The sequence below is a fragment of the Chiloscyllium punctatum genome, chromosome 20, assembly GCF_047496795.1.
Source record: "Chiloscyllium punctatum isolate Juve2018m chromosome 20, sChiPun1.3, whole genome shotgun sequence".
Taxonomy (NCBI): domain Eukaryota; kingdom Metazoa; phylum Chordata; class Chondrichthyes; order Orectolobiformes; family Hemiscylliidae; genus Chiloscyllium; species Chiloscyllium punctatum.
The window spans coordinates 27,010,824-27,035,449 of NC_092758.1; the positions used below are offsets into that span (position 1 = coordinate 27,010,824).

The 24,626-nt window shown below is 37.8% G+C and overlaps 2 protein-coding genes across 2 annotated transcripts in view; one reads left to right on the forward strand and one right to left on the reverse strand.

Annotated features, from left to right (window-relative positions):
• Positions 1-609: 609 nt before the first annotated feature.
• On the forward strand, positions 610-14,715 carry ccng1 (cyclin G1). The gene is made up of 7 exons (XM_072590545.1): positions 610-714; positions 5,542-5,814; positions 7,076-7,329; positions 8,812-8,890; positions 8,970-9,068; positions 10,409-10,607; positions 12,380-14,715. The coding sequence occupies exons 2-6, from the start codon at positions 5,542-5,544 to the stop codon at positions 10,604-10,606; spliced, it is 903 nt and encodes a 300-aa protein (XP_072446646.1). The 5' UTR covers positions 610-714; the 3' UTR covers position 10,607; positions 12,380-14,715.
• A 2,654-nt stretch (positions 14,716-17,369) lies between these two features.
• The window catches only part of LOC140491983 (heat shock 70 kDa protein 4-like), a 71,648-nt gene continuing 64,391 nt past the window's right edge, over positions 17,370-24,626 (reverse strand). Inside the window, exons 17-19 of the mRNA XM_072590546.1 lie at positions 22,896-23,015; positions 20,563-20,724; positions 17,370-19,716 (exon numbers count right to left, since the gene is read on the reverse strand). Coding sequence (XP_072446647.1) covers positions 19,513-19,716; positions 20,563-20,724; positions 22,896-23,015 — 486 coding nt within the window. The 3' untranslated portion in view covers positions 17,370-19,512. The remainder of the gene's footprint in view (positions 19,717-20,562; positions 20,725-22,895; positions 23,016-24,626) is intronic.

The following is a 24,626-nucleotide window of genomic DNA, read 5'->3' on the forward strand; positions in this document are numbered from 1 at the left end:
TTTCGGAACTCTGTTCGGAATGTTGTTTTTCTCTCTCCACAGATGCTGCCAGGGGCCTGCTCAGTTTCTCGAGCATCGTGTTTTTATTTTGTATCTCTAACAGTCGCAGTATTTTTACTTGCTCTAAATATTCCTGAATACAAGAGCAACATCAATTATATGAATGCTTTTTAATTATTTGGCTCGGTTTTACAAAGGAGTTTGATGAACATTATTACAGAGCACGTATAAAAATATAACAATTTTAAAAAACAAACTTTTTCTAGACAAGATTGAGCCGGTTGGAAGCAAACTGTTGGCGCACGGGGTTTTTATTATTGTAATTCATTGCTTTCAAAACTCTGAACTTTAACGGAGCAAAGCGGTTAAATCATTGCGCAGAAAATGAGCTTTTTTGTGCTGTATAAAAACTAAGATTGTATTCTCATGGTAGCCCCATCGAAAATACTGAACTTGAACGCTGCACCCAGGCTGCCATTTAGTTACTGCCTTTTTTTTCGCTCCAGTGACAGTCTTGCTTCGCTGCAAATGGACAGGAAGAGGTGAAGGGCGATTTGATGGACTTCGGTGCTGACAAATGGGAAATGAAGAAAGCGTGAGCTGAACAATTCAGAAGCAACTATTTGGCAGGCGGGCGGGGTATGAGCGTGCCTTTAAAAGAAGACGATTATACCGGGACTTCTGAGAGTTGGAGAACTAAGTGAAGGAAGGAAGGTAATTTAGTCTTTTAACTGCGAATTTCAACAAAGAATAAATTGAGTAAAGTTGATCTCATGTGTTAAATGCTTTACAGAAAAAGAGAGGAGGGAGGGTTAGGAAGAAGGGTCTCCAAACATTTAAGTGTCCCTCCACAAACCTGTTGAATTTCTCCAGTAAATTCTGTTTTGTGCGTGTGTGTGAGAAATAGATTTGTTGACTATTGTGCTTATAACATGCTCACATTATTTCGGTTACATTTTATGTTTAATATCGCGTTATTATTTGTAACTTTTGAGTGCTGTGGAGATTCAGTTTGCTTTGTGTTTTGCACAGCACTGCAGTTTCTCTGGGTTACAATGTAATTGCTGATTACATTTTAATCTCAATGAAACTCTCAGCGCCACTGCTGAGCCCGATCGTGGTCTGCTGATCCCGCTAGAGACTGGCACACTGTCAGATCGAAGCGGTGGGGCCTGGTAAGCGAATGGTTGATGCTCCGGTTTGCAGGTGGTAACAGGACAAGTCCGAACATGTTTTATTCGGGAGTGCTGAGCGCTGAAGGTCTGGCTGGGTATCGGCCCCTTCTCTGGGGGAGGTGGGGTCACTCTGAACGGGCGATGGGTGAACCTCCGAGCTGAGGAAAGGAGTGCGCTCACCAGAAATTTCAGTCTGTGCAGCAGTCCCTTTTGCTTGTGTTCTATTCAGTACACTCAGCCTTCATGGGATGAAGCGTCACTGACAAGGTCAGTCCCAGTTTCCCATTCCTAATTGCCCTGGAAATGAATGACTTGCTTGGCCATTATAGAGGGCAGTTAAAAAAAATCAAGTGACGTGGGCTAGACCATGTGAGGATGTCAGATTTTCCTCCCTAAATGACAGTAATGAATCTAGTAGGTCCTTCTGATTCTGTTCCGAAGAAGAATCACTGGAACTGAAACATTAACTCTGATTTCTCGCCTTAGATGGTGCCCGACCTGCTGAGTTTTTCCAGCAGTTTCTGTTTGATAACTAAGCAGGCAATGTTTTGTAACTGGGAGATAGTGAGGACTGCAGATGCTGGAAAGTCGGGGTGGAGCTGGAAAAGGCACAGCAGGTCAAGCAGCATCAGAGGAGAAGGAATGTTTTGTGACTGACCTGGCTAGAATGTTGGCCAAGTAACTTGGGGTGCTGCAAATGCTGGAATATACTGTGCTACAAGTATACAAACATCTGTGGAAGGAAAGGTCTGATAAATATTTCGAGTGGATATATAAATTTGCAGAACTATCAATAAAGACTTCTAATGTAAATTAGGACCAAAATGTGAACTCCTCTTTCTTTTGTAATCAGGTGGCTATTGTGTATTTTAACTATCTTTATTTTCATCAGTTCTTTAAAGATGTTCAGATAGAATATGTTAATGACAAAACTATAGAGGGAAAAGAAATCTGAATTGCTTTAATGTCTGATCTGGTCTGACCTGACAGACTTAATATGCCAGTTCCGAGTAAAGGTCACTCAACCCAAAACCAGACTTCTCTCCACAGATGCTGCCAGACCTGCTGAGCTTTTGCAGCAATTTGTTTTTTTTCCTCTGATTTACAACATCTGCAGTTCTCAGTTTTGATTTAATATGCTTGTTGTGCAAGTGTGTGTGTGATTAAGAATAAATGTAATTTACCATTAGAACTGTCTGAATATGTATTTGTGTTACTGCTTAGCAGTGGACTTCTGTCACGTGGCCATGCCTTCAGCAACTGTCTACACATTCATCATTGTCTAAATTCTTTTTCTTGCATTAAGATAATAGTTCTTTTACCCTCTGTAATATGAAGAGGAGAGAAACTTTATTTACTTGCTTGAAAACTCTTTTGATTTTTAAGATGTACATTTGTTGCAGGTGCACCTTGCTGTTCTGAAATGCAGTCACCTGAATTGCAAAATGTCCCTACATCATTTGGATCATAAAATTAGGTTGTAGGATCAGGGAAAAGATTTACAGTAGGAATATAACTTTGTCTTTGGATTTCTCCCATGTATGATGTTCTTGATCTCATTGTGTTGCTAAGGAACATTTAGAATCTGTTGAGGTAGGGAAAACATCTCTTTTTGCATTTAAGGAACATATGTGGATTTGTCTTACCAGGAGGTGGCTAGAGACTGCAAGATCACATGACATTACATCATTTCCTGTGATGTCTCCTGTTTTATTTCCATGTGTTCATGATTCTTAACTCATTTTACAACATCATGAAGCTTTAGGGTGAGGTCTGGGGGTGAACTTCTGAACAAATATCATGATTGGAGTCACAAAATCAGAACAAGCTCTGATTAAGGATTTAATAACTTACGCGCTAATGATATTTAGAACAGACAAACCTTCAGACATGTCCTAGATAAGAATGTACCTATCAGGCAGGGAGGAAGCTGTAGAACGTGGGAGCCATGGTTTATGAAGAAAGTGGAATCTCTCTTCAAGAGGAAGAAGAATGCCATATGTTAAGATGAGATGTGAAGGCTTAGTTAGGGTGCTTGAGGGTTACAAAGTAGCCAGGAAAGATCTAAAGAGAGAGCTCAGAAGAGCCAGGAGGAGACATGAGAAGTTGTTGGTGGATAAGATCAGGGTAAACCCTAAGGCTTTCTATATGTATTTAAGGAATAAAAGAATGACGAGAGTAAGATTAGGGCCAATCAAGAATAGTAGTGGGAAGTTGTGTGTGGAGTCAGAGGAGATAGGGGAAACACTAAATGAATATTTTTCGACAGTATTCACTCTAGAAAACAACAATGTTGAGGAGAGTACTGAGATACAGGCTACCAGACTAGGTGGGATTGAGGTTCACAAGGAAGAGGTATTAGAAATCCTGCAGAGTGTGAAAATAGAAAAGTCCCCTGGGCCGGATGGGATTTATCCTAGGATCCTCTGGGAAGCCAGGGAGGAGATTGCCAAGCCTTTGGCATTGATCTTTAAATCATCATTGTCTACAGGAATAGTGCCAGAAGACTGGAGGATAGCAAATGTGGTTCCCCTGTTCAAGAAGGGGAGTAGAGACAACCCTGGTAATTATAGACCAGTGAGCATTACTTCAGTTGTTGGTAAAGTGTTGGAAAAGGTTATGAGAGATAGGATTTATAAACATCTCGAAAAGAATAATTTGATTAGGGATAGTCAGCATGGTTTTGTGAAGGGTAGGTCGTGCCTCACAAACCTTATTGAGTTCTTTTGAGAAGGTGACCAAACAAGTAGATGAGAGTAAATCAATTGATGTGGTATATATGGATTTCAGCAAGGTGTTCGATAAGATTCCCCACAGTAGGCTATTGTACAAAATGTGGAGGAATGGGATTGTAGGAGATATAGCAGTTTGGATCAGTAATTGGCTTGCTGACAGAAGACAGAGGGTGGTGGTTGATGGGAAATGTTCATCCTGGAGTCCAGTTACTAGTGGCGTATCGCAAGTGTCGGTTTTGGGTATACTGCTGTAGACCTGGATGAGGGCGTAGAAGGGTGGGTTAATAAATTTGCAGACGACACTAAGGTCGGTGGAGTTGTGGATAGTGACAAAGGATGTTGTAGGTTAGAGAGACCTAAATAAGCTGCAGAGCTGGGCTGAGAGGTGGCAAATGGAGTTTAATGCGGACAAGTGGTCAGAGTAACCAGAATGCAAAGTAATGGTAAGATTCTTGGTAGTGTAGATGAGCAGAGAGATCTTGGTGTCCATCCTTGAAAGTTGCCACCCAGGTTGACAGGGTTGTTAAGAAGGCATACAGTGTTTTAGTTTTTATTAATAGAGGGATCGAGTTCCGAAACCATGAGGTCATGCTGCAGCTGTACAAAACTCTGGTGCGGCTGCACTTGGAGTATTGTGTACAGTTCTGGTCACCCCACTATAAGAAGGATTTGGAAGGGGTGCAGAGGAGATTTACTAGGATGTTGCCTGTTATGGAGGGAAGGCCTTACGAGGAAAGGCTAGGGACTTGAGGCTGTTTTCGTTAGAGAACATTGAGAGGTGACTTAATAGAGACATATAAGATAATCAGAGGGTTAGATAGGGTGGACAGGGAGAGCCTTTTTCCAAGTATGGTGATGGTGAGCATGAGGGGGGCATAGCTTTCAATTGAGGGGTGATAGATACAGGACAGATGTCAGAGGTAGTTTCTTTACTCAGAGTAGTAAAGGTATGGAATGCTTTGCCTGCAATGGTAGTAGATTCGCCAACTTTAAGTACATTTAAGTTGTCATTGGACAAGCATATGGACATACATGGAATAGTGTAGGTTAGATGGGCTTCAGATTAGTATGACAGGTCGGCACAACATTGAGGGCCGAAGGGCCTGTACTGCGCTGTTATGTTCTATGAAGAATTCAAATCTGACAAATAGGTCAATAAAATAAATGACTTGGAGGTGCCAGTGTCAGACTGGGGCAGACAAAGTTAAAAATCTCACAACAAAAGGTTGTAGTCCAACAGGTTTATTTGGAAGTAGTAACTTTTGGAGTGCTGCTCCTTCATCAGGGAGCTGTGGAACAGGATCATAAGATACAGAATTTATAGCAAAATATGACATATCTGTCTGAGTCTTTGGAGACAACTTTGAACCAATGGATGGCGATTTGTGCAACAGAAAGAAGTTGACTCTCTCTAAGAGCTTCTGCTTTTAGAGAACAGGTGAACATGTAACTATCATGTATTTAAATTTTAAGATGAACCAAATTGTCAAGGAGGGACAAATTTTTGTACATCCGGTCTCATTTTGGCTTGGAATTGCAACTTATTGTTTGTCACTTATTGTTGTGCTCATTTGGAGGTTGAGAGATATTGAGAGACTAAATATCATGCGTTCTATTTCCTTTTGTTTCAGATGATTGGAATTGAAACTCAAGGTGCAAGCAGTAAAATCCTGACACTTGTGAACCAGCTAAATGTACAACTAGAACAGGAACCAAAATATCAGCCAAGGATAAGTGGTTTGAAAGCCATTGAATCAGCACATGAGAATGGAATTCGGATGACTGTGCGACTGAGAGAGTTTGAAGTCAAGGATCTCCTTAGTCTGTCCCAATTCTTTGGGTTTAGTACTGATGCATTTGTCCTGGCTGTCAGTTTGCTTGATAGATTTCTAGGGTTGATGAAGGTGAGACAATTAAGTTGTATTGCTTCACCTCATGCATGAAGAAAACATTCAATGATCGTTCCGATAGGACTGTTGATCCCTCTTCACATATTAATGGATGAAAAAGCTTATCTCATTCGCTCTGTGGGTTCAATGTATTGTTTCCTATTAAATTCCTACTCTTAATTAATGCAGTTCAGAAACAAAATTAGAGTTCAGTTTGAGCTTGCTGGCGACTCTATCTTGGGAACATTGAATTACATTCCATTGACATCGTGAGTACAACCTGCGGTTAAGACTAAAATGCAGATTGTGTTTATCAATTCAACTTCATACTAATAGATACACGTAGTAACAAAATATGCATTTCCTTTTGGAGGTACATCCAATTTTTTTTGGAAATGCCTGACCCAACAGCGCATGATTCTGCTTGTCTGGGCAGCAAATATTGTATTCTTGTATCCTATGTTTCATCAGAGGGTCGTGTTAATGAAGATGTTACCAACAAATTGAGATGAGAGAATATGCGATACTGGCAGGAATGACTTGTTATTGCACAAGATTTTTAACACAACAGATTTAACAATATACATAAGTTCCTAGATCTTAAAAAGATTATCAAAAAAAATGGGCCCTTTTGATGATATGCAGACAGTTGAAGGTATGGTTTGCTATTCTGGGCTGTATTAAAATGCCTCCCTTGTTTCATGTGTTAGACGTAGCTCTGTATTTAAAAGTTTAATGCAAAATAGTGACAATTTTAGGTAAACTACAGATGATCCTTATAACTTGGACATATTATAAATGAAATTCAAAAATTAAATATCCTATTTGTAGAGATTTAAGTTAAACATGGTGCAAACACTCCTTTTTGAACAAGGGAAAAAAAAACTTGCATTTATTTAACTATACTGTGGATGCTGGAGCTTTGGAGTAGAAAGAGAAAATAGAGTAACTCGGCCGGTCTGGCAGCATGTGGAGAAAGAGTTAACGCTATCAATTCAATATGATGAGTAATGACCAGCTAACTTGGTTGTTATTGATTGAAAGGATAGATATTGGTCAGGATGTCAGGAATCACTCTCCAGTTTTTCTTCAGAATAGTGTCATGGGATTTTTTTATGGCCACCTGAGTAGACAATTTGGGCTTTGCTTTAATGTCTCATCTGAATGACCTACTAATGAAAGGGTAATACTCCCATGCTGCTAACCAACGTGTTAGCTTTGATTTTTGTGCTAAAACAAATGCACTTGATTAGTCACATATATTCTTTGATTGCAGGTGCAGCCGAAACACTTGTGCTGTGTTGGCCTGTGCTGCTTTTACCTTGCTGTGAAAGCAACTGAAGAAGAGCACAGTGTTCCACTTGCCAGTGACCTAATTCGAATCAGTCAGTGTAGATTCACCGTTTCAGATATGATGAGGATGGAGAATATTATACTGGAAAAGTTGCGCTGCAGGGTGAGAGGTCCGACTGTCTTGGACTTTCTGCGACTATATCACAAACTCATTCTGAATTGTTCTTCATCTGAAAGGTATGAATGACTTCACTGTTGTTTTGATCTAGTTGTCATTTTATTTACCTTGTGCTAGATCTGTCAACCTGGTGTCTGTTACGGTATCTGCAGTAAGAATTAGAATTTTAGAAGTAGAATTTTAGAAGTAGCTTTATTGTCACATGCACTTGAATGAGTGCAGTATAAAGTTTGCAGTGTTGCTGCTTATGGCGCTATCTTAGGTACAAGATACCTGTTTACAGATAGTTAAGTATTTAATACAAAATTGAAGGAACAATAAATAAAAGACCAGCATAAGAATAAAAAGGAAGAAAAAGGTACTCCAGTTACAGTGGTCACCATCTACGTCAGTGTCAACACCTAGCCTCCAGACCACGCCAGACTTAAACTCAAGGCTTCCAGTCCACAAGGGTTTTACCACATCGCACTGGCCTCCAGTCTCCTGGACTCACTAATCTGCCCTGGCCTCTGGTATGGGACTGTCCTCCTGCACTGGCCTGGTCTGGGACTCGCCTGTGTTGGCCTATGGTCTGGGAGTCGCCTCATCCATTTCTCTCCAAACATGTCTAAAGTTAGAAGTTTGAAAAGGAAAAAGAATGGGTGGAGCAGAGGAGCTCCAGCTAGAGTGTTCTAGTCTGCTGCCATCTTGGACTGGAAGTGCAAGTTATAAGTATTACTATGCCACTTAAGTGAAATATCGCATTAAGACAGTAGCCTAGATTGCTAATTAAATTTGAGGTACACATGATCTATGTGTAGTGTGAACAGGGTTTATGTAGGAAATAGTAACGCCTGATATTGGCAACTCTTTAGGTGGTTTATTCTTATGCTGGACTTTTATTATTCTCTTAATTTTATACCAAATACTTAAGCATGTGTATCCTATATCTGGTGTGGTGAGTTCTGCGAGCTCCTCGGGCCCTCTGGTCAGTGCTGTACTGCATAGGTTACCAGCAACAGACTTGCTGTAAAAATATCTTGCTGCTGTAGACAATGTTGCATAGAATGAATTTCTTTAACGCAGAAGTTATTTAGGATATTGAAATCCCAACATTGCTGTGACATGGATTAGTCAATAACTGAATACAATTTCCACTACACACAGGTCTTGCCCTTATTAGTGTTGTTGCAGAGAGGATTAAGGTATTTCTATAATTTCCATTGTGGAATGGTCAGATTTTCCCAGAGGGGTAATGTATCTTGACCAGCCCGAAGGTGGCTTTTTTTTTGTTTTTTTACAACTGCTTATGATGACTTAGTTTGCAGAGGCTTGGCTGTTAATGCACTTCCTTGTAGGTTGAGTATATTGCAAATGAAATGAAGAGTAATTTAAATCAAATGTTGATAATATCCAAACTTCTCTTGAATGTTGCATGCTATATTAGGTTGTGACAAAATTAATTTTCTGGATTTGCAGCAAATTTGTACAATTATGTTGGTACTGCCATCTAATTCAAAGAATAGAATCTTTTCTGACATTGACATTGACTTTCCTTTTAGGAAAAAGATGCTGAATCTTGAGCGACTTGAATCCCAGCTTAAAGCTTGTAATTGTCGCTTTGTATTCTCGAAAACAAAAGTAAGTATAGACAGAAGTTTTTGATTTTCTTTAAAATGATATGTTTGATTTTTTTCAAAACTAAAAATATATTTTTCAGGGATCCATATTGGCACTGTCAATCATTGCACTCGAGGTCCAAACACAGAAATTGCATGAATTAACAGAGACCATAGAGAATCTACAGCAACATTCCAAAGTAAGTGATACTGTGCTACATCAAACAGCTGACCCTGGCTGTAGGTTTACCTTGTAGCTAAAAATATAATAGCTGACACAGCTCTTTCTAAAGTAATGAGTTAAGGATTTACATAGAAGTCCATTGTGAGCCCTTGTGCTTGTTTTGAGGTGATGTCAAAGAACTTATGGTTTGAAAAAATCATTTTCTAAACATTTTATCTGCATTATGTAACAGAGTTAAACAGGATATTTTTCCTCTAAGGAGAGTTTTGGAAAACAATACTTTTCATTGAACAATAATGTGGGAAATCAATATGGGTTCGGATGATGGTCTTGAAATTCATCTCAGGCCAAAGTATGAAATGGGGAAATAAACATCCTGTTTTGTACTTTTTCTGATTTTAGAAAATTTAACAATATCTTCTAGCCTTCAGTGCCTCAATTTTAAAATTCTGAACCTGGTTTTGAAGTTTCTTCATGTTCTGTTCCTTCCCTACCACCACAATCTCCTTCAGCCAACCAATCCACTGAAATTAAAGCACTCTTCCAATTCTAGTCTCAACGATATCCAATTTTCATCATTCCACCATTCACAATACCTCTGGTTGCCTATGCTCTAGACTCTGGAATTCTTTCATCTAATGATTTTCTCTTGTGCTCTCCCTCTTTCTCCCCTCTCTGCGATTCAGTTTGAGATGTACTTTATTTTGGCCAAACGTTTGGGCATCTATTCTGATATCTCTTTTCATGACTCTGTGACAGGCTTTGTTTATCTTCCTGTGAAGAGCTTTGGGACACTTACTTTAATATATGAAAGGTGCTATGTAACTGCAATTTATTGTTTGGTATAAAGCAAACAATCTGTAGCCATCTCTGTTATGAATTACAGTTTACAAATTTTATCCCACGATTTTTTTGTACCTTGGCTTTGAAATGGGTTGTCTCCTTGTCTAGAACGAATTTTAACCATTAAAGCTGATATCTTGCAAATCCTGTTAGCCTTTCTTGCCCATCCAGAAGTCTTTCTGTATTTGTCCCTTTGAATTTCCATGTTGCCTGGTCAGCACTTATTTTTGGATATTTTTAATCAACCTGCTCAGAGATAGTGTTATGTAGGTCTGGAGCAGATTGGACTTATCCCTGGGTCTCCTGTCCCAGAGTTAGGGACTCTACAAGTGTGCTACAACAGCCTCCCCAGCACTCATTTTTATAATTACTTTTAGGATTACCCTACTGATTCCATTATTGTCAAATTAATTTGACTAAGTTATTTTCAATGTCAATCGATTAAAAGACTTTGGTACAGAGATTTCATTGTATAGCTGTACATCTAACTCAAGTATTTTCTGTTTCCCATAGATCAGTGACCATGATTTGTTCCATTGGCGAGATCGTGTTGCAGAATGTTTAGCAGAGTATTCATCATCTAGGTGCTCCAGACCTAGTAGCAAAAAGCTCATGTGGATTGTATCAAGACGCACATCCGGGCAACTTCACAGTTACCATCGTATAACTCCTCTTCCAACAATTCCTGAAACTGCTACTTATACTGAATGAGGTATGGATGGTCTTTGTGAAATAATCAACTGAAATTGTAATGGACACTTTCTTTGAACAAACTAAACTTTTTTTTTCCCCCCCCCGACAGTGATTGTTCTGAATTTATTCCCCACCAACTCCCATTTCTTCCCCACCCCCACCTTTGCTTATGAAAAGTTCATGTACTCATAGCCTGACTTGGTGCGAGTCTATACAACAGAAAAGTATTAGTGAGTCGTACAATTATAGGTACACATAAATAACTGAATACCTATTTAACTTTAGTATTTGCTGTGAAGCTTTCCTGAATCGAACGATTCTTGTAGAAACTGAAGCTGGAAGGATGATCTCACTTTGGGACTGTTTTCCATAAATAGCATTGGTGGGGCAGGAATTTACTTTTAAATGGGTTCTGAAAGCAAGGTGCATTTGTCAGCTTTACATTGTAGTTTTAAAAAAAAAATTAAAATAGTTGTTGAAATTAATTGTCCCCACAAATTGTAAACCAACTAAGCAATTAAATAGTTTGTCTTGATATTCCATGAGCACATCACAATAGGATTGTCGGGCAGGAATTAAAACTGTTAACCAAGAATGCTTGGATAAGAAGACAGACATTTCTTTTTGGTTTTGTAATGATGATACATCATTTTAACATTATAGGAGATATCCCGAGAGTTACTTTATTCAAGTCAGGTAAGATAACCCATTGATCTAGGAAAGCAGAGCACCTTAATTATTTTGTATTATTATACGAGGACAAGCTCTACTGTTTGAATTAATAATATCTGGCCATAAATATTGTTGTGGCATCTTCACTTGCTCTGAAATAAAGATGTTTTAAGTGTCTATTTGATCTTCTATCAGTTCTCTTTTGGACCTCTTAAATAGTTTGGGGAGTCAACTGAGAGAGATAATCAGGTTCTGTTAATTAGGTTGTTAGGTTCTTTTTCTTGAGATTCTTACACACGTGATGCAACTACAATATGGCAACTTTTGTGAACAGTCAAAATTTAATAAAAAGTACAAGCTTTGGAGGAATCCTTAACACTGCCTTCCAATGCTTGTAAAGCCATGTAAAGAGGTCCCTTTGAACAAAGGAACAGTTCTTCCTTTATACAAAATCTCACATCGCAGTCAGTAATGCCCACAAGACAACCCCAACCCCACAGTCACAATACAGTGACCTCATCATCTCCAATGTAATGTAAATCATCCCTTAATGGCAAGATCTGTTGTAAGCCAGTTTTTTTTAAAACTACAGGATGTGGTCAGAATTTTAACTGCAATGTTCTTATTGATTCTCAGGACATAATGTTTTTTTTACTCTGACTAATAGGAGGTGATAATGTAAGTTTTTTTTACATTGTACCTGCAAAACAGAAACATACCACCTTACCCCTGGGGCATGCAAATTCTTGCAGGTCAGCAGAGCAAATTAACCTCTTAACATCTCAGTTGGAGATTGATATGAATTTTGAGTTATTTGTATTTTGAAGTTAACCTGAGGTGTTTTGATTGCTGTACTATCTGAGAGTTTTATTTTTGTTCTTTCATAGGATGTGGGTATAGAACATTTGTTGCTCACATCTAAAGCAAGACTTAAAGTCTGTAATGGAAACTTAATAGTAAACTTGCATCACTTTATGCTTCACATTTCTGCACACAGGCAACAAAATACGAATACTCTATTGTAAAATATTCTGACATCTGACCTTATTCTGGTTTATGAACCATGGATTTTGAAAGACAATCCCTAATACATGTTTTTCACTTCTTTCTCTCTTACAGAATTGTAACACATTATGAATCAAAAGGAATGATGCTTGTCAGATTAAGTGCTTCAATAGTTAGCCAATTTTGATCATCTTCACCAGATGTCTTCCTGAAGAGCTGCAGCTTGCAGTGAAGTAGTGCATGGGATGTAGTTCTGAAAAGCGCTAGCAGCTGTCTCTCTATTGCATTTCTAAACAATTTTTAAGTTACATGACAGTTGAATGCAGAGTTCAAGCAAAGGTTGAACTTTATACACAATCATTTATTTGATTATCAGTTTAACTTAACTTAATCTTAAGTGAAGCTTTTAATTAAGAAATAATTGCACATGACTCCATCTTTTGGAAAATGGAAATCTATTGATAGTCCCTCTGGCAACTTCCATTATCATACAGGTCACTTATTAATCTGACCTTTTTTCCTCCCACCTCGAACCTGAAGAATTGAATTGCAGTTAGATGCAGCCAGATCCTAGAGGTGGACTAAAAACTGATTTATTTGCAGTCATTTTTTTTTGTTTACTCTTGCATATTTATTTGGCAGATGTAACATCTGTTTTTATTGTCATTTCAATGATTGAGATGAACCTATGATTTCATAACACTCCCTCTATTCTTTGCAGCCCTGACAAACTGTGGGGAGAATTTAATTGAGTATGCATGATGGGGAGAGGGGTGATTGGGAATATCAGGTAGGAATACACCCATCCAATTCCTGGTGTTGGGAAAGCTGTCCCCCGTTAAATCAGGGAGGGAAGGAGTTGACATAGGAATCTTGTTACTTTTTGATTTTCCTAAACTCTACAATTTTGCATTTGCACATAGTTGGGAATAGAAGCTCTAGTTTTGTGATTGAGTGGAGGAATGGGGTTTTATTTTGAGTATTTAAATTTTTCATGTGCTGAAATTCAATATGCTGAAGTAATGTTTCTAATTCAAGGCTTTAGTCCCAGGTGAATGTAAATTTCATTATTGTTCCATGTATGAAGGAAGCGGAGAGACTATAGTTAGAAGTTCTGATTGGCTGTGCTTCATCAGTAATCTAAGCACTGCAATTGTTACATGTTTGGGGAATTTAATTTAATTTTTGTCCCTAAAATGTTGAATCATACCAGTACTCCTAATTGTAATTGTTTTGCAGAGACTGGTGTAGGGGAATTGATATTGATGTGTTGTAGGTTTCGTAGTATGTGAAGATGTGGCAGGAGTGTTGTTGCTATGGGTAGACCAGCCATGTGATCTTTGGGGGAGCCATTCATTCTCAGGTGCAAGGGATATGATTGTACTGTATTTTGCTTTTAAATTTAAAGCAAAGATTTTATTAGGCTTTACTTCAACTATCATGGGATATTTTTTCTTCCACAGAAGGAATAAGATGTAAGTTTGTTTTCCGTTCAGGACAGTTTCTAGGTTTAGAGACTGCTTAACTAAAGTTCCCAACTCCTGAAATTGTTAAAGGGTGTTTTACCAGTTAGGACAAGCTAACGTTTACGTAGAGGAACAGGTTTGAGGAAGTGAATTGAATTTTATGGTGAAGCAGAAGCTTCTGAGCATAGATTTTAGTAGAAATAAAAGTGGAGTTTAAACTATGAAGGATGTCTACATGTGGAAAATTAAGGAAAGTGAGTTTAAATTTTTTTTAATGAAAGGAATGTTTAGTGTACACTTTGCAGCAGAAAGATTGTTAGTACTTTTGATAATGCAGGGTTGATCTAGTACATTCACTGCTTGAAATGCTGATTCCCAATTGTTGGTACATGTTGGGAAGCTATTAAGTCAGTATTTGAGAATTTTTTTAAAAAAAGCCTAAATAAAACACACCAGATCATGAAGGGTTCTCAAATTAATATTTCTGAAACTCTACAAACTTTTTGGTTTGTAGGGCAAACCCAGTCTAAGTGTTTGCCTTTCCACTTATGCAATAAATCAGTTTTTTAAAAAAAGCATAAATTGAACATATTGTGCATAGAGGGTTTAAGCTTATTGATAAACACATTCCAAGCAACCAAGAAAACTTTCTTTACCCTGATTAGAGTTCGAAGGGGGAAATATTTAATCAAACATGTGTAAATAATAAACATGCTTAAACTTATTTACAAGTTTGAGATTCAGCATGGTTCAATTTTGAGATTAAATGCTATTGTCAAATGCATTTAGTACAGGAAACACTTGTGAATTTTTCCATTTTTGTCTGAGTGGTTTCAAAATCACTTGTGGCAACAATGCATGTGCATGACTAATAAGTGAATAAATATTGAAATGCAAATTCAGACATGTCAACTTTCTACATTGTGTAATAGTCCAGACACGGTCACATTTACTTTAAAAGAATTAAATTATTTGTTACTGCTACTTTGTTGTTGCATTTTTCAACAGTGCAATGCAACATACAACAGGTTTAAAGGCTTGTAGTGGAGGGTCAGCAATTTCCAATCAACTTCAACTTGATTTTACTTCAAAGTATTGAAATATTATGTAAATATTTTGGTTTTAGTACTGGCAGAGGTGCTTTGTTTAGATTACTTAAATATGAACTTTTTTCAATAAATTTCAAAGATTGTTTTGAAAACCAGTACCTAAATCTTTGAGGCACAAGTACTTCTAACCACTGGCTGTTGGACAAATGCTTTAGAATTTCATAATAAGCACAATTTCCTATGGAGAGCTTTTGCCTGAAAGGTCTATTTTCCTGCTCCTTGGATGCTGCCTGACCTCCTGTGCGTTTCCAGCACCACACTCTTGACACGAAGAGTTAACAGTACACTTGTTTTGACAAGTTTAACTGCAACTGGTCTAAAATAAAGTGTTCCATTTTTTTAGGAAAACAAGTACTGAAATCATGAACAACATTTCGATTATAGGGTCTGTAGAGCACAGGCAGGCAATTCAGCCCATCAAGTCCACACCAACCCATCCCCCTACCCTTTTCCCTGTAAGCCTGCATTTCTCATGATCAATTCACCTAACCTGCACATCTTTTGGACTGTGGGAGGAAACTGGAGCACTGAAGAACCCCACACTGACATGGAAAATGCACAAACTCCAGTCACCTAAGGGTGGCATCAAACCCAGGTCCATGGTGGTGATGCAGCAATGCTAGTCACTGTGTTGCCCCAAAATTTAATCCACATCGCCTACACATCTTTGGACTGAAGGAGGAAATCCTCAGACATAAGGAGCATGTGCAAACACTATCCAGTCACCTGAGAGTGCAGTTGAACCTTGGTGCTGAGACAGCAGTGTTAACTGCTGAGCCACCATGCCTCAAATTTTAGTTAATTTTTTTTTTAAAAACGGAGGTAATAGCTTAAAAAAAAAGTTTGTATTTGAGTATTTCTTTATTTCTGATCTCCTACCAGATCCCTGGTCTTTTATTCAGACACAAAATATTCTCTATTTTGGAGGGATTTGAATATGTACCACTACTTTAGGCATTCTAAATTGATTTTCTACAGGGTAATTTTGTTTAAACAAACTCCTCAAACAATCAAGTTCCAACAATATCTGGGATACTTTGAGGCAAGACAAAGTAAAAATGCACTACACTTTGGTAAGCCTGGGATAACTATTTATTTTTAATATTAGAGGATAAAAGTTTAAGAGGAAATATTCTCCAATTGGTGTTTCCTACATTACAACATAACGACAAGTACGTAATTCAGTGTTGGGTCCAGAGACACCCGCTGGATATGAAAATGTAAGTACAAAGTTTGTTTTCATTTTGGGATGAGACAAATGGGTATTGAGAATCTAAACTTGGGCAGGCCTTTTGCAGGAAGCATCACCTTAGCACTGCTGGAAAATTTATGGCCAGCAGAATTGTTGAATGTAGTGAGTATTGAAGGAGGAAGAGAATCAGTGGATATCCAAATAGTTCAAGGACTCTCCAGGATTGGGTTGTCAGGTTCTAGCAAGAATGTTGGACTGTAGGTTAACCGGAGAAAGCAGAAACTTCATATTAGCAGAGGGGGCCAAAGATGGAGAGACACTCTCACTGACAGTTTGCAGGATTAAATCAGGTTACATACTAGGTTTGGACCTCTATTGTTGCCTATTAACTTGAAGTATAACAGGCTGACATCCTTAAATTGTTCCATGTAAGAGCCTGAATTGGGTCACAGACTGTCTCTCAACCTGAAGCTCTCACATCAACCAAATTTCAAAGTTGAAGCCAGAGTCTAGATTCTCAAGAACCATGTGTCTCATCCCATCAAAATGACGACAAACTTTGCATTTATATATTTTTTTTCAAATCCAGTGGGTGTCTCTAGACCTATCACAGACATTTAATGCACTTGTGGTCATGTTATAATGTAGGAAACACCAATTGGAGAATATTTCCTTTTAAACTTATCTTTCTATATTAAAAATAATCATCCCAAGCTGACTAAAGCAGTGCACTTTCACTTTCAGTTCATCTTCAAAATACCCTCTGGATTAAAACTGGTCTCTGTTGCCAAGGCCATGGAGGTACTGTAGAAATTGCAATTAGGCATGCAAAGTTATTTTCACAAATCCAAGGTCTTACTTGTCCAATGCTGTCACTGTCTGTTACAAATTTACCAAGTTTTATGAGATTAGATTTCATGACATACTAGACAACTTACACAATTGAGATTAAATAAAGGACTATTAAGATATTGGCCAGGACCAGCACAGCATCTTCAAAGCAGGTGCAAGTCTTCCCTTCATATTATTGATGAAAACCACTCAAAGGGAAAGAAAATCCTAGGAGAATAATGTCTAAATATGGGGAGAAAGAAAGTAAAGAACCCAAATCCTGTTGTCACTGACATGCAATTTATAGCAATGATGTAAGCATAATACAAAGAGCCAAAGTGGGATATTTTAACTTTTCACACCATTTCATCTTTCCTGAGGATACTAGGCCAGTTGGAGAACTGGATAGTTAACTGTATGTAGTATTAGTTGAGCCAATTCTCCCTCCCAGCCTACTTGAAAGCAGAGATCCCACATAACTGAGCCACCTCAAAATAAAGCACACATTTCATTCAATTTCTTTTATTATATTTCACACAGTTTAGTGAAATAGCAAGAGTACAAATATACAATGGAAATAGCAACCCATAAGCCTTGACATGGTATGTCAATGGACAGTGTTTGCAAGACCAGAGTTCTTAAAATTATACAGTTTCATACTATAACAAATTACCACCACCTGCTATATTGAGGTGCAGCTTCATAAATCAGTATGCAATACTTAAGCAACAAGAACTGGAAACTGGACAGACTAATTTCTGAGCAAAAAAAAGGGATATCTGAACTGGTCTTGTATCATAATGGTACTTTGTTTCTAAGAATTCAATGTGTAAGATAACTTGTGTACGGTATACAAGGATGTTGAGAGTTGAAATGTAAGTGCATATGAAGGAGCACTTTTAACATGACTAGCATTACCGTACATTAGTTCACAATGCACAGCACGACTCTTCTTACATTCCTTCCTCTATCATGAGGACTTATCCTTTTCTATGAAAAACTGATCAAATCAGTTTTCATTATAAAAACTGAAAGCATAATGACACTAAAACAAACACCAACCTTCATTCCAAGCAGAACAACAATACAGTAGAATCATGGGGGAGGGAGAAAGAAATAAGTGGCTTAGTGATTTTGGTGATGTTTCAGTTATTTGCAACTTCGAGTTGTAATTATACACTGCTTTGGGTGCAGGCAAGAGGAAGCATTTCTTCACCATTGAGGAATCTTAGCTTAATTTGTGTACTCTATTCCTTGATTTAAACTTTTCTTATATAAGCAAATGGATCTCAAAATGGATTCCAAACACCAAATTGGTCACCAAACCATCTTTTCCAAAATTAACTGCAATAATCAGTAGTATTTCCCGCTTTACAACATCTCTACTCTTGCCAATGTGCTGTGCATGTTCTTTTCAACATAGTTTCTGATCCACTTGGGTCAAAACAGGCTCATTACTCTCTACTCAAAAAAAAACAAATTAGATTACAATCTGATTTTCTTGAATCACAATCTAGAATACTTGGTAGTTAATAGATATCTCATTAAAATTCATTCAAGAGGCATGTCAAAGTCATTTGTGGTTATTTGTGGATAACTCATTGCAATAAGCCTGACCATGCTGTCAGTTCTGAAGTTGCTGTTCTTTGAGAAGTCAACATTGCATTGCAATACTGAATGCAACTGAGCATTTTATTGGTTTCTCTCTCCACCCCTCCTAAACCTTTATTTACACAAAATAAAAAATTGCCTTAGACAAGTAAATTCAAACAATTTAAATTTAATATAGGAATTAGAGAAGTAACCAGTGTCATGGATCAGAGAAGTGTAAATGAAAACAGAAAAGTTGTACAGTAACATTGTATATATACACACTACAGAGTATAGTATATACACACTGCCTGAGAACTAAACCAATATTTATCAAATATTTGGACAGACAGCACTTTTGTCATCCAAATGTAGCATTTTATTCAATTCTTTTTAAGAATACTGAACCAAAAACAGTCTTCCTTCAACAGATGATCTAAACTATAATTCGGACTTCAACACAACTGCTGTAAGATAAGTAATATGTGCATGGGTAGAAACTGATTGTAGCATTCTAAAGTGAAAAATAGGTATCTTTGAAGATTGGGATTCTTGAAGATAGGCAATATAGCTTTGATTCCAATAGTCGTCAATAACAATCAAAGCAAGCCAACAAGACAAAAATAACTAAACACAACACTCGAGCTGAACGAGTTAGTGAATTGTTGGTAGGCATGTTGCTATCCAGCATTTTAAGTATCAGCAGAAAGCTTGCCAGAAAAGTACACAAACGACTCCAGCAGAATCAGCAATCACCACCTTTTGGGGTGGAGAGACAGGAGGTGGGGCTAACCAAACAAAAGAATCAACTTAAATGGTGAAACAAAGTCACAAACAAAAATCAAAACATTTTGTAACAAAACATTTAATTCGGGCCCCAGCTGTATTAGTTAATTTCTGTCCCATTGCAAAGTTAGAGGAGGGGTTTAAAAAAACTACCAAATTCGCCACACAGATTCAAGAATACCAGGTTCAGGTTACTCCATTCACCATAGAAAAGGTGAAAAAAAGCTGCCCTGCGAAGTCTATGACTTTAAATTTTACATCACTGTTGTACCATTACTCAATGTCCATCTCTGGTAGAGGTTGTTGGTGCTGTTCTGCATTTTTCTGGGCACCCTCAGTGTTAGGTGTGGAGATGTCACTGTCAGCACTTGCTTGTCCATTCACTGGTCCATTCTTTTCCGCTTCTTTCTCTTCTTTTGGAGGTTCTGCTTTAGGCTTTGGCTTGCTAACAATGGGGTTACAAAGGTTCACCAATTCCTGAGAGAGAAAATGAAAAAGATTATTTTGCATGAATCCAAAATGCAAGATCAATAAAGAAATGTGGTAACACCAGCTCCTGGGAAGGGCTAAATGCAAAAACAAAAACAATCAGGAATAATTTGAGATTTTTAGCTGCATTCCATAAGATTATCAAAAACCTGGAAGCTATGCTTACTCAAATGTATATGACTAAACACAGTTAAATAGCTTTCCCATATGATATTACCTAATTGCCTTTGAAACGCTAAATTGGAGCCCCATCCAATTCTGCTAGCAGAGCATTCAAACTTAAAAACTTTACACTTAAACCCTCTAAGCTTTTCATCTTCTGCATTGCTTTATAACGCTATGAAATACCTGGGAGATGCTTTGCTAAGTTGCTGTTCACTACTTCATAGCTCAAGTCTTAAATGAGAAAATTATCCACCCTTCCTTCAAATATTTAACACCACAGACTTTCAATGATTTCCTGAAAAACCCTTGCACATAATACATAAATTTAAAGAGAATTTGATGAATAACTGCAAAAGTAAAAATCATCATAAACAGCATACTGAATTATTTATACAGTTTCCAAAGATGAAAAAAGTAATGAGATTCCAGGGAATAAAAAGAATTCAAAACTTACTAGAATAAACTAATGTTCTATAATAACCATGCCTTTTCTCTTGGCATTTCCCTCCCAATTAACCAAACTCCACATATTTCTAGTAGCCTCAAAAGGATTTGGAATGACCCAAACAATACAGACAGGTCAATAAGCAGGTGTGGAGGCTTAAATTACACAGGTAAAACTCATATCCATAATTATTTTATTGAGAGAGCTTGGAAGGATTTTCTTACCTTAACTTTGGCTCGAATTTCTGCACATTTTATTAGTGGGGCTTGTGTCAGAGATTGTTTGCTCTGCAAGTTCATCTTACTGTTCATCCATTCCATCGCTTCTTGCACATGCTTGCCCACTTTCTCCATGTCAACTGGGTCCAGATGATCATATTGTTCTTCCTATGAGTGGAAATGAAAAACAAAAAAATTTGACTGATATGAACAAATTTTGTTGAAACAGCTATCCTTAAAAATATATGTCATCACACTGAAGATCCATTGCTGATTTTTTAGCTACACCATTCATTTTTTTCTACTAGTAAACACATCTATTTCTTAGTCATTCTTAACTCTTGCATTGCCATTAGTTTGTTCTGACTGACTGGAATGTCAGACTTTACAGTCCAGCCTTTCTTTGGTTTATTTCAGCTTCCCCTATTCTCTCCCCAACATCTTTACTCTCATGAAAGTGAATATAAAATTTTCCAGATATGAGCTTGCTGCCCCATGTTCCTTTTCCCACGGTATTCTTCCTAAAATTTGGTCAACTGCCTGTAATGTTAATTGAAAGAGTCAACTATGATCAAGTTTATATTTCCAGGTTGCCATGAAGCACTGAGTTGGCAGGTTAGTTAATTGTCAACAGCACAATGAGTACTGTACACATACATAATGCAGGCATTGCATTACTACAGTTAGTGAGGGGATCAGAACTCTAAACCTTCCATAATCAGATATATCATTTGGAGTCAAGACAATTATAACGCAGCTTCACTCGATGAAAACCTAAAAAAGGTTAATATCTTTGGCAGGAAGAATAAAGAGCTGCTATTTTTTTAAATGGGGAAAAACTGCAGAAAGTTACAACACAAAGGGATATAGAGGACTTAGTGTATGAATCACAAAAGGTTGGCATCCAAGTTCAGCTGGGAACAGGGAAGACAAATGGACAGTTGGTCTTTATTTCTAAAGGGATGGGTTTTAAAAATGGGAGGTATTTTTAATGCAGTATCCAGGCCAGAACTCTCATGCTGTTACAGTTCTCGTTTCTTTATCCGTAGAAAGGTATTGAAGGCAGCCCAAAGATGCTGAAAGATGGTTTCCCCCTGTGGGAGAGTCTCAGACCAGAGAGCATAATCTCAAAGGATTATGATTCTTCAGAATAGTTGATCACAGAGGTAGATTTGAAGCCTTTTTCATTATAGCTCCATGTGCTGAATATTTGTCTAACTCAAAAACTTTGATACTGCAAACATTTTCAGTTATTGTGACAATCTATACAGTACAAAATCTAATTTATTCTGTGAATTTATCACGTTATTAATTTCTGTGTAATCATTACCAACAATAGTGAGCACATGGATAATCTGTCAGTGCAAAAAAATATTTACAGAAAATAAGTTTAACTACATTTCCACAACAGGGAAGATGCATTACTATTTATGCAAATACAAAGTTGCAATTGGACAAACAAAATTACTCCATTACAGAAGCAGGCCATTTAGTCTATTGTATCTACATCGATTTGTGAGTATTTTAACTTTGTGCTCGTCTCCTGCTTTTCACAATGAAGCTGTGCATTAATTAAATAGAAACAAACATTCCAGGTCCTCCTGAATGTCTCAACTGAACCTTCCCTCTCATTTCTAGAGCAATAGATTCCATATATTAATCACTGTGTGAAGATTTTTTGCATCTTGCAATTACATATTTTACACAACATTTTAAAACTTTGCCATCTGCTTTTGGATCCATTTACGAGTGGTTACAGTTTCACCTGATCTACCCTGTTCAAAACCTCATGATTTTGAAAACTTTGACCAAATCTCCTCTTTGTCTCCTCCTCTCCAAGGAGGACAGTCTCAACTTCTTCATAACTTCCTCAGGATTTGAAGCTTCTCACCCCAGGAATTTTTTTTTTTGACACTCTCTCCAACGTACGCTCATCCTCCCCATAATGTGCTGTCTGAAACTGTATACAATAGATTAGCTAAGGTCTAACCATTCTTTTATACTAGTTCAACCCAACCTTGGTTCTGGTACTCACATTTATGAAACCTAGAATAGTGTGCTCCATTAATAGCTCTCTCTACCTGTCCTGCCAGCTTTAATGACTTGTCGTTAAGTAAATTAAAAATTATGCATGCTGCATTCCAAGTATGACATTCCACCCCACTCTGGTATCCTTTAAAAGATTTTAAAATATGATATTTATTAACAATAAAGCAGAATTTAACAGATTAAACATTATTATAAATACTTTGAACACACTGCAAAGTATATTTTACGCATCCATCTTACATTTCATTCCATCACACATTACACTTGATTAAATGTTCTTGCCTACATACTTTATTTCTATAGGAATTTAATATCTTCATGTACTGTTGCATCTGTCTCCCCAGCTCATCAAAGGCTCGTGGACGATCCTCAAACTCTTGATAACGATCCCGAATTGGTTGACCAAATTTCTGAAGAGAGATAATTGACATAATTACTTGTTTGCATATTACAGATTACGCTACCTTGAAACATTAGCCTGTGCAAACAAGTAGATGGGGTCAGGGTCGCAGAAACTGGCAAATTTGCCCTGTGGCTTTGATGGCCTGATGGGCTAGAAGATATCTGTGCATTTTAACAAAAATTTGGGCTAATCTGGAGACTCAAACATTTGCAAACTCAAATTTTCTGATGGAAAACTCTTGTTCAAGTCACATAGCACTGTGCTGCAACTAATGGGTCATGATTCCTAAATCTGGCACAGCCGCCACCTAAAAGGTACTCTGTACCTATACTGGGTGCTCACAATGAAGTGTAGAACTAGAAATTTCAACATCACTGCCGCTGTTAGGCAATGGCTCTGGTCTTCCCAATCCAATAACCGAGGAAGGTGTAGATCTTTCGTACTGTTGCAATAAGAGAGGAAGGGAAGGAGTTGAGAATAGTGCAAGAGAGCTAGAGGCTGTGTGGTGTCAGCTTATAGCACAACAGACTGATAATATCAAGGAAGTACAAGCAAAGGCAAAAAGAAAAGCCATTGCACAGAAGCAATTACAATTGGAGAGTCAAAAATAACATCAAGCCCAAAGCGGATCCACTCAGCTGACCATCATCGATGAATTAGGAGGTGGAAATTAACCACTTCAGCACTACAGAGGGACTGGGAAAGACAAAGATAGATAATGTGTTAATCTGAGACTCAATTAGGTCAATTTCAGTCCTGTGACAGGAATAGAAAGCTGACTGAAGATTTAAACATGGACCTATTGGAAAGGAAGTTGGACATTGAAAGGCATTCACACGTTTCACAATGCTATAAAAAAGGGTGGTGATCAGAAGCATAGCAGTAGGCTGCAGAAAATGTGTTTTTAAAAACACAGTCAGCTGATGACAATACTTTCACAAACAAGACAGTTAATATTTTGAGGGGGAAATCATCCACAACGTCCATAGGTCGTGTAGTTACTAGTGTAAGAAATAAGGTTGAATGTCCAGGAAACAAGTCTCCCAAACAGAACTTGTTCAGAGAGAAAGAAGGCACATGCAGAGCATGTTTCTTTAACGTGCATTAAGGTGGTTTCTTTGCTTACAGGACAGGACATCTCATAACACATTCCAACAAGAGAGTTAAGAAATGACAAACCTAGACTTACCTTGAGGATGCAAGAGCATGAGTTTAGTACAAAAAAGGGAAAAATTGCAAACCTCTCCAAATTCCAGATGAGTATTGTCTGTTGTTCAATGATACCCATCCCCAAACCATGCGCACCATCTCACCCACTCAAGGGCAGTAAGGAATGGTTGCCAAATGACATGCACATCCTGAGAATGCATGTAAAATATATCATTCTGCAATTCAAGATCTGCTTTAATTGTTATTTTTAGAGCTACCATTCTATTAATGGCCAGGTCAGTTGGCAGCTCAAAGTAATCCCCATCTCGCACGTTCATCACGAGAAGCATCAGATTAGATCAACACATAGGAGAGATGCAGGTTGAGAGAATGGTGCTGGAAGAGCACAACCGATCAGGCAGCATCCGAGAAGCAGGTGAATCAACGTTTTGGGCATGAGCACCTCATT

Bases quoted from the DNA above. Each gene is read 5' to 3' on its own strand.
- ccng1 (XM_072590545.1), top strand. From the start codon at position 5,542: ATGATTGGAATTGAAACTCAAGGTGCAAGCAGTAAAATCCTGACACTT. The intron at 7,330-8,811 runs GTATGAATGACT...CTTTCCTTTTAG, and splicing joins AATTGTTCTTCATCTGAAAG to GAAAAAGATGCTGAATCTTG. The intron at 9,069-10,408 runs GTAAGTGATACT...TGTTTCCCATAG, and splicing joins ATCTACAGCAACATTCCAAA to ATCAGTGACCATGATTTGTT.